Source organism: Neofelis nebulosa, chromosome 10 (genome assembly GCF_028018385.1).
Source record: "Neofelis nebulosa isolate mNeoNeb1 chromosome 10, mNeoNeb1.pri, whole genome shotgun sequence".
Lineage (NCBI taxonomy): Eukaryota > Metazoa > Chordata > Mammalia > Carnivora > Felidae > Neofelis > Neofelis nebulosa.
Window position 1 is genome coordinate 65,951,204 of NC_080791.1, and position 18,556 is coordinate 65,969,759.

The window sequence follows — 18,556 nt, forward strand, 5'->3', positions numbered from 1 at the left end:
AGAGAGAGAGAGCGCGCGCGTGCTTACTGAGAGGAAAACACAGACATGAGGCTAGAGCCTTCTATCAGTCCTTGGAAGAAAACTAAGACTAAAAGCCACCACTGTTGTCAAAGCTTTAGGTGAAAAGCCACCACAGCTTCTTAGAAAGAGTCTAAAGAGCAAACTATGTCAATTCTTTCTCTCCACCTTCTCAATGTCCAGCATCTTCTTTCTCTCTCACGCTCTCTTGTCTGCACAAACTCTGAAAATGAGTTAGATCAACACTTAGATCAACAACTGTACAAACACAGAACCCCCTTTTTCTGGAAAATCAGTAGGTCTACTAAATGCTAAGCTGAGGATCCTAGCAGAATGACTAACAGAGTAGCAATTTTCCTGCAACTGAGTTATTGATTAGGCAAGAGACAGCGAATAGTCTTCAAGCTATTACAGTCAAATACCATCATCTCTCCATTTCCCCCCACTATTCTTTTTTCATACTATCTATCTGATACATCCTTGTTGCTTTAGTTGTTCACTCTAGCCTCCATTACTGTCCTCTGAATGGCATATTTCTAGCCAAACAGGATGACTCCATAGTGCCTAAACATGCCCAGCAGTTCCTTGTTCATCTACCTTTTACCCATCTCCATTCATATCCTACCCATATCCTCTAGGTCTAAGTCCTTCCTATCCTTCAAAACTGTATTCAAATGTCACCTTTATTATGCAGCTTTCCCTGATCACTGCCAACATACGCAACTGTTCTCCCTATTTAAATGGCAGTATTGTACCAAACTATGAATTCACTAAAGGCAAGATTACAGTTAATTCATTTCCATCCTTCAACTGGTTTCCAATGAAAGCTCAATTCTTTTGAACAGAACAAATTATTCTTTTTTTCCAGCCTGTTAATATGCCTTAAAACTTTGGTATGGGAGTCAGAGAATCAAACATTGAAAAAGGTTCAAACCAACAAAACGACACCTTTGACAGAAGCTCAACCAAACTAGCATGACATCATAAAAGCTTAAAAAAAAAAAAAAAAAATCCATGCCCTTTAATCTGCTGCTATATCCCACCAAAAAGGAACCAGAAAAAAAACTAGCACCCACTAACGTAGCACCCCAATAACACTTTTTTAAAAAAGCAATTTCTCAGGGCACCTGGGTGGCTCAGTTGGTTAAGAGTCAGACTCTTGGTTTCTGCTCAGATCATGAACTCACAGTTCCATGAGTTCAAGCCCTGCATCGGGCTCTGTGCTGACAGCTAGGAGCCTGCTTGAGATTTCTCTTTCTCTCTCTCTCTCTCTCTCTCTCTCTCTCTCTCTCTCTCTCGTCCCCTCCCCCCCCCCTCGTGCTGTCTCTGTCTCTCTCAAAATAAATAAGTAAACTTTTAAAAAAACTTTTGAAAAAGCAATTTCTCATAGTAGAGCTATTTACAAGAAAAAGAAGAGCAAATGTATAACAAGAGCAAAGTGTAATACATCAACACAATGGAATACAATCCAACCATTAAAACAACACACAGAGTAAAAGAAAGAAAATGAAAAACATTTATTAATTACAGCTGAGTTAAGAAATCTGGCTACAGGGGCACCTGGGTGGTTCAGTCAGTTGAGCGTCTGACTCTTGATTTCAGCTTGGGTCATGATCCCAGGGTCATGGTATCGAGCCCGCTTCGGGCTCCGTGCTGAGTGTAAAGCCTACCTGGCATTCTCTCTCTCTTCCCCTGCCCCTCCCCCTCTTGCACTCTTTCTCTCTCTCTAAAAAGAAGGAAAGAAAATCTAAATATAAACAAGGTTGATCAAAAATTTTAAAGCCAATGGCTCCCACCTAGAGGTCCAAAAAGGAAATAGTAAGTATGGGGGGTATCATTTTTAATATTTCAAAAAGCTGTATTGGAATATATGTGAAAATATTACATAAACTAACTAAAAGGTCAAATTTCTTTGCCTTTGGCTAGAAGTATATTAATCCCAAGTTGTACTTCTAAATAGCACAAGGCAATCAGAAATTGTAACTGCCAGAGTGCCTGGGTGGCTCAGTTGGTTAAGCGTCCCATTTCAGCTCAGGTCATGATCTCAAGTTCATGAGTTCAAGCCCCACATGGGGCTCTCTGCCGTCAGCACAGAGCTCTCTTTGGATCCTCTGTCCCCCAGCTCTCTCTCTGCCCCTCCCCTGCTCATGCTAGCACGCACGCACGCGCTCTCTCTCAAAAATAAAAATAAACATGAAAAAAAAAGTTATAACTACCAATAATATATCTGATTGAGAATTTTTAAAAATCTAATTGTAATTTTATAAACACAGAGGGGTTTTTAGAGGACAAAACCTTCCTCTTTTTATTATGAAAAGTACGATGAATTACCATGTATCCATCACTTGGTTTCAACAATGATCAATGCATGTCCAAATTTACTTTACATCTATACTCCCTCATACCAAATTATTTTAAAGCAAATCTAGACATATCATTTTATCTATATTTAAGCATGTGTCTCTAAAAGACCTTTTTTCCTTTTAAGATAACCATAATAAGATGATGAATACATTAATGCCAAATCTCTAGTCAGTGTTGAAATTTCCTTGGTTATCTCATACATGTTTGAAACTAGCTTTTAAAAAAAATCACTGAATAAGGGTGCCTGGGTGGCTCAGTCAGCTCAGCGTCTGACTCTCAATTTTGGCTCAGGTCATCATCTCACAGTTCGTAAGTTCGAGCCCCACATCAGGCTCTGTGCTGACAGTGTGACGCCTGCTTGGATGAAGCCTGCTTGGGATTCTGTCTCCCGCTCTGTCTCTCCCCCACTTGCTCTCTATCTCTCTCTCAAAATAAAAATAAACTTTAAAAAAAAATCACTGAATGGATATAAAGAAAAATACCGGGGGTGCCTGGGTGGCGCAGTCGGTTAAGCGTCCGACTTCAGCCAGGTCACGATCTCGCAGTCCGTGAGTTCGAGCCCCGCGTCGGGCTCTGGGCTGATGGCTCGGAGCCTGGAGCCTGTTTCCGATTCTGTGTCTCTCTCTCTCTCTGCCCCTCCCCCGTTCATGCTATGTGTCTCTCTGTCACAAAAATAAATTAAAAAAAACGTTGAAAAAAAATAATAATAAAAAAATAAAAAAATAAAAAATAAAAAAAAAATAAAAAAGAAAAATACTGTATCATGGTCTTTAATAGAAAAAAAATTGTTTACAGGAATTTTTTTTTATAAAGTTAAGAGCATGAGGAGAAAAAGTCAATTTCCCTATATAAACAAACCACAAACAAATTAAAGAAACTTTAGATCTGGGATAAAATAAGAGAATAGGGATGGTTAGAAGTAGACATGATTTTCAAAATATTTAACTATCAGTACAGTGTGGGCACCAACCAATGAGAACAAACGCTAGCCATACACATATGGTATATAGTCTAGATATCAACCCTAGATAGAGCCCTGACTAAAGAACGAGAAGAGAAGCCTGAAGAACGTGTTTCCCATACTGAAATTCAACCCTACCTGCAGTGGAACAATAAGCTACAACCACATCAGTCACAACCTAAATTATCCCAAGGTCTTGATAAATACATCTTCTTGGCACAGCTATTAACTCCTGGATCACTATAGATGCAACTATTTATCCTTGAATCTATCATTTAAACTAGGCAAAGAAAGAATTCTCTTAAGCAAATAGCATGGTAAAGTGGAAAAAGGTCTTGATTCTAGCATAACCTAGACCATCGGCTGCCTGTCTCTAAAAGTTAAAACCATAATATCTGGCAATGATAACTGGGAATGTTAATACATTTCAATCTACTGCTTGTAGGTCATAGCTTTTCTGATAAGTTCTGTTAGCTTGCTAAAGAATGTAAAAGATAGTCCTGTGTGCTTATTTAGAATCCTTTTATAAACACGGGGTATCCCGTGACCATTTTAAAGTAAACCTAAAACAACATACTTGAAGGAAGGAAATGAGAGAGCTACTGAAGGGAAGTAAGAAAGAAAGCCTGGAATTCATCCTGGTTCAATACCATCAATTGAGCCTTATGCAAATCTTCTCTTCCTAGGCTCCAATTTCTCCACCTTCCATAAGGCACCTCCTGCCAACTTTCCAGTCTTACCTCCTACCTACCCCCTCTTTCCCTCTATAGATATTATCCACACCAACTCACTTGTAGTTCCTAAAATTTGGCATGCTTTATCATGTCTTCATTCTTTTGTAGATGCTGTTCTCTGCCTAGAATGACCTTCAAACCCTTCTTCGCCTGACTGGCCAATCTACATTTATTCCAGTGACTGCTATCAAAATCTAAGGTATTCCAAAAATGTTGCCAATTCTGCAGCTCCAAGTTCTTCTGAAACTTCTCTGTGGGAGCTATTGTCAGAGCCATTTTACTGGTCATAAACAAATCTCCTTTGAATGTAACATGGTTTTCAGTTCCCTCACTACCCTAGCTCCTAGAACTAGAATCTAGGTGTGTGGTCTAACGGATGTCATTTAAAACAGGACTATCCATTTTCTCTTTTTTGACAATCTCTCCATTAACACAAGCTAAAATCACAACTTTTGCCATAAATCAAAGTTGCAGCCAACCAAAAGCCTTACATTTTAGTGTTGCTATTTAAGGGTTAAATTGTAGTGTAGGGCTAACCTGTAGCCTTAAGAAATAACAACTTTGTTTTAACACTGTAGATTAAGAGATAACAGCCTTGCCCTATCAATCAAGGGAACACAAGTTCAAGGAAAATCATCTGGATTAGTATTTGATTGGATTGGGGCAAGGGCATGTCTGAACTGTTTCCACCCCAATCTGGGAACTATTTCTTTGTTCTGTTCCCAGGTGATGATAAGACGCTGTGGTCGGCTATAAAAACTCTGTACCCCGGCTGTTGGAGACCACACTCTGGTCAAGAGTGTAGGTCCCAATCGGTTGGCCTTGCCTCTCATTGCAATAAGTTTTGTTGTGACTGTCACTGGTGCCCGTATCATTCTGTTTCAGGAGTCATGTGGATGTAACAGCTATTAAGTCACATTTTTTTTTTTTTTTTTAGAAAATCTTCTTTTTATACTGCTACTTTTGTATCACCTGCTTCATCATACAGCTCAAATCTCTCTCCTACTCCATGTATACCCTAATCATTCCCATCAAAACATCCCTGAATCCAGGTCATGATCTCACAGCTCGTGGGATTGAGCCCCACATCAGGCTCTGTGCTGACAGCATGGAGCCTGCTTGGGATTCTTTCTCTCCCTCTCTCTCTCAAAATAAAAATCTCTCACAGCCCCTCCCCTGTGTGTGTGCGCTCTCTCTCAAAATAAAAATAAACATTAAAAAAAATTTTTTATAAATCCCTGAATCCAAAAATGGTGGTGAAATATTCCCCACTTCTACCAGTCTACTCCCTTAAAGAAAATGTGATTGATCTGACCTAACATGTTCCTAGGGGCCCCTTAAGGGCTCTTAATAATGAGTTTCCTAGGGCAGCTGGGTGGTTCAACTGGTTAATCGACCAACTCCTGATTTCCGCTCAGATCATGATTTCATGGTTCGTTGAGTTCAAGCCCCACTGTCAGTGCAGAGCCTGCTTGGGATTCTCTCTCTCTCTCTCTCTCTCCCCCTCCCTCCCTCCCTCCCTCCCTCCCTCCCTCCATACCCAACCCACCCCCCCACCCCCCCTCCTGTGCTCTCTCTCCTGCTCCCTCTTAAAATAAAATAAACTTAAAAAAAAAAATAATCATCAGTTTCCTTTTCTAAATTCACATACTACATCCTTAATAAGCCATTCTAGATTTTGACTAGAAATGTCAAGCTCTTACCTTCTGAGTCTTGAAAATATGTCCTTTTGTGGTAATTCCATATTCCTTAGATGTTACTGACAGCAACTAAATGATCTCATCCCAAAACTCTTTCTGAACTCTGGGGTATAATTTGTTTGGGTCTAGAGACTTGAATTCATTCACAGGAATTAAATGCTCCAATATAAACGTTTAATGATCTCAGGTTTCAGTCTCCTCTCAGTAACTCAGTTCTATCCTTTCCAATCTATAGATAATTTACCATGACAATGCAGGGAGGAGCTTCTGGGACCATTTCATTTCAGTCCTGGGATTTTTGGTTTTTTCAAATGTGGTTATCTGGGATTTCACATTTAGAGTACTACCTAGCATAAAATACCCTTCTTGAAGAAATACTTAGCACAATGAACATTTCTTTTTGTTTGTTTCTTTTTAGGTTCTTCAAAACAAATCCATAAAACTGTGAGAGGAAGCAGAGATGCTAATTATAACAGTTCTTTTTACCACAGCAGCAAAAACTGAACTAGCCAATCTATTACAAAATAAGGCTAAAGAAGAATTCTAAAAATGAATACACCTCTGCTACCACAGAGACAAGAAAATGTGTAGCCAAAAATTTAAATTCTTCCTCAAGGTGGAAAATATCTCCATAACTCATCAATATTATCAACCTACAAATATTTACTGAATGTGCAAGACATTTAAAACAATTCACCCAAAACCTCACATCTTACACCCTTCCACCAAATTCAAGCTATAAATATAAGCACAGAGTAATGTTTTCTCCATTCAGCCACCATGGGATAGAGAATTTGTCTACCCCACACTCAGCCGTTCTACTACGTTACTACATTATTCCATGCTCGAACAATTTATTAATCTTGACTGAGTTCCTACTATGTACACAGCTCTAAGCTAAATGCTATAGAGACATAAAAATTTATCATTAAAAACCAACACCTCCTGGAATTCATGAAGACATGTGAACAAATCTGTATCTCCTTCTCTGGGTACACAGGACTTACAAATCTACAGAAGCCTCTCTTCCAGATGAAGCTAGGAAGGTACTACAGTATATCCTGTGATATAAACACAATGATTGGTAAAGGAAACAAGACTTTAAACACAGGCAAATCTAGATTCAAATACTAGTTGCATACCCTGATGAATTTTAAGTAACCTGCCCAAGCTCTTTCTTCAATAAATCTGTTTCCTCATCTTTAGCACAGGGATAATAATACCTTGATAGGCCCATTAAGGGACTAAGTGAGTTAACATATGTAAAGGGACATACTTGTAAAGAGCACAAGAGCTACCCAACAAATATTAGCTCCTTTCCTCCCAAAAGGACAGCCATACATGCAAGAGTCGCCTCTAAATCTTTAACCATGAAAATGACACAAAATGCCTTGGAAATTCCCAAATTCTTCCCAAGAAGGAAGCCTCTTCTGCATAAAAGTGACAACATATATCGTGTACCTGCCCAAAGCAGAGTTCAGAGCAGCAAACATGGCTGTACCAAGAACACTAACATATCCCTAAGTCCAAATTCCAACCCACAGTTTATAATAAAGGACCACCTCCTCACTTCCTCTAGAGTGTACAAGGAGATTTAAGAATCTCCTGTCAGGTTACCCTCAATAACAAAAGTGAGTTCTCTTTACCCTTCAGACCTCTACCTCTTATAGTAATATTCATTTTTTTTTTTCTTTTTTTTTTCAGTTTCCTAAGCACTAAAATTTTACCAGCTGGTACTAAATCAAAGCACAAAGACACGCATTTGTTTTACTAAACTGCTATTAAAAGCACTGTATTGGTCATATCAAAGCCTTGTTGTACCACAGGCCCAGCTGTGAGAGCAATGGAAATGTTTCTCTTCCATTGTGCAGAATATTGAAAAGTGGTGCATATGCGCATGTGCGCATGAGCAGGGTAAGAGCGTTTTTCAGGCAGTACAGAGTAGTGTCACAGCATAGTGATTAAGAGGGTTAGCTCTGAGACTGCAAATCTAAATGTGAAAGACAGAACAATAAAGCTTTTAGTAGGAAACACAGAACATCTTTGTGACTTTGCAACAGCAAAAATATCTTAAACAGAAAATGCAATAAACATAAAGAGAGAAAACTGATAAACTGGATTATATTATAACTAAAAACTTTTGTTCCTCAAAAGCCACCATTAAGAGAATGAAAATGAAACACAGAGATTAGAAGGAGATATTTTCAGAGGCGCCTGGGTGGCTCAGTTGGTTGAGTGTCAGACTCTTGATTTTGGTTCAGGTCATATCTCAGGGTCATGGAATCAAGCAAAGCGTGGAGGCTGCTGGAGATTCTCTCCCCCACCCCAACCCCTACCCCTTCCCCTGCTCTAGCTCTCTCTCGCTCTAAAAAAGTAAAAATATTTTTAAAAGGAAATATTTTCAGTACATGTAACTGTGACATGGGACACAAAAGACTCTTATCTAAAACATATAGGGGCCCCTGGGTGGCTCTCTCAGTTGAGCATCTGACTTCGGCCAGAGTCATGTTCTTGCAGTTTGTGAGTTCAAGCCTGACATCAGCTCTCTGCTGTCAGTGCACAGCCTGCTTCAGATCCTCTGTCTCCCTCTCTTTCTGTCTCTCCCCTACTTGTGCATGCACTCTCTCTCAAAAATAAATAAACATTTAAAAAAATAATAAAACATATAAAGAATTGATCCATTAGATCAATAAGAAAAAAAAAAAGACCGCCTGAAAGAAAAATGGCCAAAGACGGATACTTCTAAAAAGAGGGAATACAAATAAATGTCTGATAGGGCACCTGCCTGGTTCAGTCAGTAGAACATAAGACTCTTGATCTCAGGATTGTGAGTTCAAGCCCCACAATGGGCATGAAGCCTACTTTAAAAAAACAAAAAACAAATGTCTGATAAACTTTTGAGAGGTGCTCAGCTTTAATAATCATCCAGGAAATGCAAATTTAAGTAATGCAATAGGACTACACAACCACCAGAACGGCTAAAATAAAAAGGAAGGAAAATACCAAGTATTGATGAGAACAGGGAGCAACTTACTGCACTGCAGGAGAGATTGTAAAGTGGTACAACCACTGTGGAAAACAGTATGGCAGTACATGTACTTACTAAAGCTGAACATATACCTATGGCCCAACAATTTCACTCCTAGGTAAACATGCAAAAGAACAAAGGGAATGTTCACAAAAAAGCCACATACAGCAATGTTCATAATATAACACTATTGTAATACTCAAAATCTAGAAACTACCCACAGTGTCATCAACAGTAGAACTGAGAGATAAAGTGTGATACAGGTACATAATGGAAAACTATACAGCAGTAAGAATCTAAAACTACTTATAACAATATGAATGAATCTCTCAAACATAATGTGCAAAAGAATCCAAACACAAAATAGCACAGCTTTGGATTACATTTATATAAATTACAGACAGGCAAAACTAATCAATCCTGTTAGAAGTCACGTTAGGTGACTTGGTAGGTGAAAGAGCAAATACTGACTGACAAGGGCACAGGAAGGATTTTGGGGTACTGGAAACACAGGTATGATCTGTTTGTGAAAATACATCACAGTGTGCACTTTGATATGTGCACTTTACTGCATTATATATTGATTTCAATAACATTCTGACAGATTTGAGTTTGAATCCCAGTCTTTCCATCTGTTAGCTGAATAGTCTTACGTAAGTTATTTAACCATATTGTGCATCAGTGTCCTCACATATAAAATGGGAATAACAGGGGCGCCTGGGTGGCTCAGTCGGTTAAGCGTCCAACTTCGGCTCAGGTCATGATCTCACAGTAGGTTCGAGCCCTGCATTGGGCTCTGCACTGACAGCTCAGAGCCTGGAGCCTACTTCCAATTCTGTGTCTCCCTCTCTCTCTGCCCCTCCCCCACTCGCACTCTGTCTCTTGAAAATAAATAAATGTTTAAAAAAAATTTTTAATGGGAATAACAGAACTTACCACATGTGGTTGCTAATAGGCCCAAATGAGATAATGTATGTAGTACTATTACCCTATCTCCACTTTGAATCCATGTCAAAATTATATAGAAAGTTAATGGGGCGCCTGGGTGGCTCAGTCGGTTAAGCCTCCAACTTCAGCTCAGGTCACGATCTCACGGTCCATGAGTTCGAGCCCCGCATCGGGCTCTGGGCTGATGGCTCAGAGCCTGGAGCCTGCTTCCAATTCTGTGTCTCCCTCTCTCTCTGCCCCTCCCCTGTTCATGCTCTGTCTCTCTCTGTCTCAAAAATAAATAAACGTTAAAAAAAAAAAAATTTTTTTTTAAAAAAAAAAGAAAGTTAAGTGATGCAAGGGTGCCTGGGTGACTCAGTTAAGTGTCCAACTCTTTCTCGATTTCAGCTCAGGTCATGATCTCACAAGTTCATGGGATCTCACAGTTTATGGGATTGAGCATACTGGGCTCAGTGCTGACAGCACAGAACCTGCTTGGGATTCTCTCTCTGTTCCTCTCTCATTCACGCTCTCTCCCCCTCTCTCTCTCTCAAAATAAATACATAAACTTTTTTTTTTTTAAAAAGAGCAATAAGAGGGGCGCCTGGGTGGCGCAGTCGGTTAAGCGTCCGACTTCAGCCAGGTCACGATCTCGCGGTCCGTGAGTTCGAGCCCCGCGTCAGGCTCTGGGCTGATGGCTCGGAGCCTGGAGCCTGTTTCCGATTCTGTGTCTCCCTCTCTCTCTGCCCCTCCCCCGTTCATGCTCTGTCTCTCTCTGTCCCAAAAATAAATTAAAAACGTTGAAAAAAAAAAAATTTAAAAAATAAAAAAAAAAAAGAGCAATAAGATACTCAAGATCTGTATAAAGTAATACAGTGTAAAATTATTTATAAAAAGTATAAATCACCCAAGTGCCAAATAATCATTAAAAATTCTAGTTTATAGAGTGTATTACGCTAAGCAAAATAAGTCAGTCAGAGAAAGACAAATACATGATTTCACTCATATGTGCAATTTAAGAAACAAAACTGATGAACTGAGGGGGAAAGGTAAGCAAAAATAAGATAAAAAAAGAGGGAGACAAGCCACAAGAGACTCTTAAATACAGAGAACAAACTGAGTGTTGCTGGTCGGGTGTTGGGTGGGGGTAAGGGCTAAATGGGAGATGGCACTAAGGAGGGCACTTGTTGGAATGAGCACTGGGTGTTATGTGTAAATGACAAATTACTAAATTATATTCCCGAAATCATTATTATACTATTTTAACTAACTTGGATTTAAATTAAAAACAAATTCTACAGTTCACCCGTACTTTGGAATTAAATAACATTTAAAATCGTATATATGAAGAATATTTAATGGCATGAGAATATTTTTATTTTTTTATTTTTATTTAAAAAAAATTGTTTTTTAACGTTTATTTATTTTTGAGACAGAGACAGACAGAGTGTGAACAGGGGAGGGGCAGAGAGAGAGGGAGACACAGAATCTGAAACAGGCTCCAGGCTCTGAGCTGTCAGCACAGAGCCTGACGCGGAGCTCGAACTCACAGACCGTGAGATCATGACCTGAGCCAAAGTCGGACGCTTAACCGACTGAGCCACCCAGGCGCCCCGAGAATATTTTTAATTAAGACATTTTTAATCACCATGGGAAAATTATGGACATATAATTCAAAAGGCAGTATATACACAATTGCACTTCTCTTACGACCCCAATTTATAAATACATACTAGTGTACATATATATTTTTCACTGCAAGCATTTTTCAAGTTTTGATTTATTTCCTGACAAAATATTCCTAATACACAGTTTCCACAAATGAATGAAAAAAAGATAATCAACACAATGGAAATATGAACAAAAGACCTGAACAGGTAATTCCTAGAATATACAAAGGTATATGAAATATATGAAAAGATGCTCAGCCTCACAAATAATTACATTCAGATTAAAACAAGATATTTTCCTCCTAGCAGAATGGAAACATTTTAGAAAAACCAGAACATTTTATTGCAGATGTAGAGAAACTGGAATCTTAAAAAGTGGCGGTGAGAGATCACGAGTGGGGAAAGGGCAGAGAGAGGAGACAGAGAATCCCAAGCAGGCTCCACTCACTGTAAGCACAGAGCCCGATGTGGGGCTGGATCTAACTGTGAGATCATGATCTGAGCCAAAACCAAGTGTCAGATCCTTAACTGACTCCTGGTGAGCCCTGCTTCTCTCTCTCTCTCCCTCCCTCTCTCTCTCTCCCTCTGCCCCTCATAGGGTTCTCTTTCTCTCGGCCCCTTGCTCACTTGCGCCCTCTCTCTCAAAAATAATTAATTAATTAAATTTGAAATATTCCATAGATTTATATATTGATGTAGGAAATTCCCCAACGCAGGGCTTGAACTCACAACCCAGAGATCAAGGTCTGAGCTGAGATCAAGAGTCAGAGGCTTAACCAACTGAACCACCCAGATGTTCCTGACGTGGGATATTTTAAGATGTTATTTATAAATACATTACATGTTATAATTTGAAATAAATACCCTTTTTACTTCAGTTTGTCTGAATGAGTTTCTGCTCTTTAGAATTAACTCTTCACTGGGATCAATACAATTTCAAGAGAATACTTCATATTGAGAAATAACTCATGACAACATTAATTGAAAAAAATCAAAACACAAAATTTTACATTTCACTTTATCACAATATGTAAAAGTATATACACATACACCCACACATAGTAAAAACTAGAAAGAATTGATCTGGGTGATGGTTATACACATGCATACACATATAAAAATATATCAAGCTATATACTTAGGATCTGTGTTTAAGTTATACTGCAATAAAAATGTTTAAAACTAGAAGGAACTACATAAAGACATCAAAATACTAACAGCTTAAATCTGGATAGAAGAATTATGAGTCACTTATTTCTATACCTTTCTAAAATTTTTAAATTCCCTATAAGAAATATGTATTTTATAACTCAGTTTTATTTTTAGATAGACAAAAATACCATGATCTTCAAACATGTTTTTTCTAACCCTCAGATTCTATAATTTATGTACAGGTCCACAAGTGTTTTTGCACAAATGAATAAATCAGAGACCATGTTTTTTTTCGGGGTCACACCAGAGCTAAGCCCTCGGTAGTAAATTTTGCAAGATATAAACGACAAAGCTAGAGAACAGAACTTGTTCACTCTCCAGAGCCCCAAGGACACACCACAATCTGCTTCTCTCTTAAGGAACTGACCTTTTCTGCAGTTAAGTGGTTTACATTCCTGACTCCTCAGAAGACTATTAGCTCAAAGACAGCAATTGTATCTCACAGCTATGCAAACAAGTGTCCCATCACTAAGTTGGTCTTTCAGTAAGAGAAAGGTTTGTGGTAGCGGACTTTGGAGACAGGGAAAAAACAGGCTTCCAATTCTTGCTATATAATTCTTGCACATTATTTAAATTCTCTGCACTTTACGTCCCAAATCTATAAAATGGGGATAATGCCCTCTCACACCTGGCATTGAAGTGTACTCAATAAACAATAGATACTTATTAGTAGATAGAACAAAGCTAACTGGTCCTTATGGAAACTGACTCAATGACCTTGGCCTCATTAAATGCACCACACTCATAACCAACTGAGCTAAGCAGCCCACAGAACTGGATCAGCAGACCAACAATCCTTCACAAAACACTAAATACCTTCCTAAAAGATAAAACCGTAAGTGCTTAAATACTACTTTCCACACAATAGAAATGCTGGGGAAAGAATGTGTTTCATATAGATGTTGTGAAAAAACTGGGCTAGGAGGGGCACCTGGGTGGCTGTTATTTAAGTGTCTGATTTCGGCTCAGGTCACGATCTTATGATTCCTGGGTTCGAGCCCCACACGGGGCTCTGTACTGACAGTTTGGAGCCTGCTTGGGGTTCTCTCTCTCTCCCTCTCTCTCTCTCTCTCTCTGCCCCTCTCCCACTCATGCTTTTTTCTCTCTCTCAAAATAAATAAGTAAACTTTAAAAAAATGGCCTAGGAGAAGAATATTAAACAACTCTAACAATGAAGGGATTAAATACTATTTGGACATATAGAACTTCAGAGTTAGCAAATTTAATGGATGTCAGTTTAGCAGTTGATATTTCTAGATATTTGTTTTGGTTTTCCCCAACAAGAGATTGTGATCCTAAGTCAAAAGAACTGGTTAAACAAATTAAAACCAGATTCATTTAAAAAAAAAAAAAAAAATCAGGTTCATCTTAACTATTATAAAATTTAGCTTAAAAAAATTTTTTTAATGTTTATTTTTTGAGAGAGAGACAGTGCGAGCAGAGGAAGGGCAGAGAGAGAGGAAGACACAGAACCTGGCAAGTTCCAGGTTCTAAGCTGTCAACAAAGACTCACATGGGGCTCGAACCACGAACCATGAGATCATGACCTAAGCTGAAGTCAGACACTTAACCAACTGAGCCACCCAAGTGCCCCTAAAATTCAGCTTTATAAATTAAAATTTATAAAACAATGGGAATGCCGTACAAAATGTCTCTTCCATCACCATCTTACTGCTACACCTGACTTTGGCCCTGGACTTTTTGAGTATGGGAAAACAATCAATACTATTCCTCTCTTCTACTGACCTCCACATTTCTTCACTTACTCAGCACTTAGAAAAGTTGTGGAAGCTGGGCTTGAATGCTAAAAGTTAAGTCCTATGCTTTATGTCAGGAAAAAAATGGAGAGGCGGCACCTGGTGGTTCAGTCAGTTAAGCATCTGACTTCTACTCAGGTCACAATCTCACGGTTTGTGGGTTCGAGCCCAGCATCAGGCTCTGTGCTGACAGCTCAGAGCCTGAAGCCTGCTTCAGATTCTGTGTCTCCCTCTCTCTCTGCCCCTTCCCTGCTCATGATCACTCTCTCGCTCTCAAAAATCAATAAACATTAAAAAAAAAATCTGAATAGGCAGCCTCTATCATTTCATAATTAATAGAGCAAATCTTTTATCAAGCAACTATTATGTATAAGCACTGTCTTCTAAGAAATTTGTCTAGCTGACTCTCAGACAAAAGGAATTTGTAACATAGCTCTGTAATATTTTGTTTTGTTTATTTGTTTTGTTTATTTTGTTTATTTTTTTAAATTTCTATTTATTTATTTTGAGAGACAGAACACAAGCAGGGGAAGGACAGAGAGAGAGGAAGAATCCCAAGCAGGATCCACACCATCAGTGCAGAGTCTGACATGGGGCTTGAACTCACAAACTATAAGATCATGACCTGAGCCAAAAGCAAAAGTCTGACGCTTAACCAATTGAGCCACCCCAGTGCCCCAATATAACATTGCTCTGTAATGTTTTAATTTTTATAATGACCTATAGTTTTTAGAATCAGCAAAAAAAATAAGAAGAAATTTTTTAATGGTCATTGCCAAATAAAGACTTTGGGAAAAACAAGAAGAGACACCTAACTCACCTAAAATAAAATCTCTAGTTTCCTTCAACAATCTAACAATAATATCTATCTTCACAGCTAGGCTAAAACAGGGTTGGGGGGCCATTATTTTAAAAGTACAAAAGCAAAAAGAGGAAAAGGGCATCAGAGACAACACAATGGGGAAAAGAACCAAATCCTTTGACATTCCTGGAAAGTAATTCTGAAGTATGATAATAAAAATGCATGTAATTTGTTATAAATTGGTTTTATTCACTTATGTTATAAATCATGGCTTATGATTATTATTTCTAAATCATCTCCTCACCTCTTCCTGCCTTTAAGAATTCTGAAACTTTCTTTGTTGTATCCCATCATATTCTTTCATTATACAGAATATGATAAACCGGGGCATGTAGGTGGCTCAGTTGGTTAAGTGTCCAACTCTTGGTTTTAGCTCAGGTCATGATCTCACGGTTCATGGGTTTGAGCCCCGCATCGGGCTATGCCCTGGCAGCACAGAGCCTGCTTGGGATTCTCTCTCTCCCTCTCTCTCTGCCCCTCCTCCACCCATGCTGTGTCTGTTTCTCTCAAAATAAATAAACTTAAAAAAAAAGCAGGGTGGGGGGCACTTGGGTGGCTCAGTCAGTTAAACATCAGACTTTGGCTTAGGTCATGATCTCACAGTTCATGGGTTCGAGCCCGGCATCAGGCTCTGTGCTGACAGCTCAGAGCCTGGAGCCTGCTTCAGATTCTGTGTCTCCCTCTCTCTGCCTTTCCCATGCTCTCACTCTCTCTCTCAAAAACAAAATAAACAATATAAATAAATAAATAATGAATGAATGAATGAATGAATGAATGTGGTAAACCAAAAGTCACAGCCAGCACACAAACTACAACCACAAAATATACAAACTGCAGCCTCTACTGAGGGATTTCTGTGGCTAACAGATGCAAACCTTTTTTTTTTTTTTCAAAGAAAAGAAACCTCAGACAAAGAAGCATTAAACATCCTGAAATAGCCACACGAAAAAAGGGAGCTTCTTAGAAATAAAGCCTTGGTAACTACTTGATCTATGAAAAACATTTTCAGAACTGATTAAGAGTGGGGTAGACTTGAAAAAATATATATATAACAACCAGCCTTAACTACAATTCAGAAAATGAGTGACCTGATTCTTCTTCTGACAGAGCTCCTCTACTGCAATGTGGGCTGGGGACTGAATTAAAGAGGCCAAATCATATAAAACTCTTGCTATTCAATGATTAAGCCATTGCTTCAGTTTTCCCAAATCTATGACTCAAAACAATAATCTCATCAATGGTGTGACAGGAGACAGAAGACCTGGATTCTAATAGTTCTTTCCAACTTGTTGGGTAACAATGGACCAAAATTTTTTTTTCGAGTGGCGCTGAAAAAATTAAAAAACTACTTAAAAGTACACTGCAAAACTATGAAGTCACTTGCAAATATTAATCATTACCATCTGCCACAAGTGGTGGCTAGACTATCTCTGATTTCTAGCTCTGACTTTTTAAATTCTATGACCAATATTAATGAATGCATGCTCATTTTTTAGTGTGTTGTGCCAACTAGAAATAGTTTAGAAGTCAAGGAATCCCACACTCACAGAGGAATGAAGCTTAACAAGAGGAACCTCCAAAGACCTTCTCCCTATTGAGGCCTCTCAGCACTCCATGAGACTCTATTTTAGACTAACTCAGCTAGCGGTCCCTGGTGGCTCAGTTGGTTAAGCATCCAACTCTTGGTTTTGGCTCAGGTCAAAATGTCAGTTCATGAACTCAAGCCCTATATCAGGCTCTGCACTGGTGGTGTGGAACCTGCTTGGGATTCTCTCCCTCTCCTTCTCCCTCTCCCCCTCCCCTGCTTGCTCTATCTCTCTCAAAATAAATAAATAAACTTAAAAAAAAAAAATAGACTAACCCAGTTAGTTCAGCCCATACAGTAGATAACAAACAGATGGCCTAGCAAAAGTCTGACCCGACTTACTCCATCACACTAATGAACAAAAAAATATTACTAACCTGGCTCTCTTTAATAGGAAACTATGACAGATTCCATGGATCACCATCAAGCAAATATCTTAAGTAGAATATCTGAGAAACCTGATAATCTAAACTATACCTATACCTATTTCCATCTTACTTCATGGAGTCATATCTGAACCTCTGGGAGCATACTGAAAATGGCTTGAATGCTGGCACATGCTCTCATTTTCTACCATAATAAGACTCTGTCACTCCTAAATTTACAGTTCAGGACTCCATATACTCCAAACTAAAATCAGTCATCACAGAACATCTGGAACACAGACATATGTCCAATATCTGCCTCACTTAGTAACTTTTGAGAACTAGGGGCACCTGGGTGGCTCAGTCAGTTGAGCATCCAACTTCAGCTGAGGTCATGATCTCACAGTTCATGGGTTTGAGCCCAAGTCAGTCTCTGTGCTGACAACTGGGAGCCTGGAGCCTGCTGCACATTCTGTGTCTCCCTCTCTCTCTGTCCCTTCCCCACTCATGCTGTCTCTCTCTCAAAAATAAACAAACATTAAAAAAATTTTTTTAGTTAACTTTTGAGAACTCAGCTTAAAATCCAACAATAAAAGCCTATGTGTAAGCACTAAATTCCCTAAGAAGTTACCAGCTTCTAAAAAGTAAGTCTTTCACTCTTTTGCTGGATCCTATGCCATATCCAGCAGGTTCCCTCATGTGTACCTAGGTTTCTGAGAGACTTGTAAGACCTCTTGACAGTAATTCATATCCAGGGATAGCAACAGGGAATTAAGGAGCCAAGTCCAAGAATTCCGTCTGCCAGAGTCAGCCAGAAAACAAGCTTACAAAAGACATAAAACTGGAAATGGGTGTTGCCAAAGGACACCTTAGGCAAAGAAAACTATTTCTAATCTAGGAAGGAAGAAAGGACCAAGCAGAGTCTAAGAGAATTTGGTTTAAGCACCAAACACTGTGACTCAGGATTTCCTTCTAAGAAGAGAAGAGTAAGGCTCTAGTGCCATTCAAGCAAAATCCACTTACTTTCAGTGTGATCCTCCATACCTGAGGGAGTGCAAAGTGAGGTTCTGTTTAAAAATATACAGTCTTGGGGCACCTGGGTGGCTCAGTCGGTTGAGCCTCCGACTTTGGCTCAGGTCATGATCTCGTGGTTTGTTGAGTTCTGAGTTCGAGCTCCGCGTCGGGCTCTGTGCTGACAGCTCGGAGCCTGGAGCCTGTTTCAGATTCTGTGTCTCCCTCTCTCTCTGACCCTCCCTGCTCATGCTCTGTCTCTCTCTCTCTGTCAAAGATAAATAAACATTTAAAAAAATTAAAAGAAAAATATACAGTCTCTACAACTAAATTTAGCATGTAATTTTAAACTGCCTTGGACT

General features: G+C 39.1%; 1 protein-coding gene across 7 annotated transcripts in view; it reads right to left on the reverse strand.

Annotated features, from left to right (window-relative positions):
* The window catches only part of DENND5A (DENN domain containing 5A), a 122,136-nt gene that overhangs the window by 96,562 nt on the left and 7,018 nt on the right, over nt 1–18,556 (reverse strand). Inside the window, exon 1 of one of the 7 annotated variants that reach the window (XM_058688185.1) lies at nt 18,207–18,240. The exons of the other annotated variants lie outside the window; for them this stretch is intronic. Within the exon in view, the coding sequence (XP_058544168.1) occupies nt 18,207–18,225 (19 nt within the window). The 5' untranslated portion in view covers nt 18,226–18,240. Of the gene's footprint in view, nt 1–18,206; nt 18,241–18,556 lie in introns of those variants that run through there. 7 annotated transcript variants of the gene reach the window in all.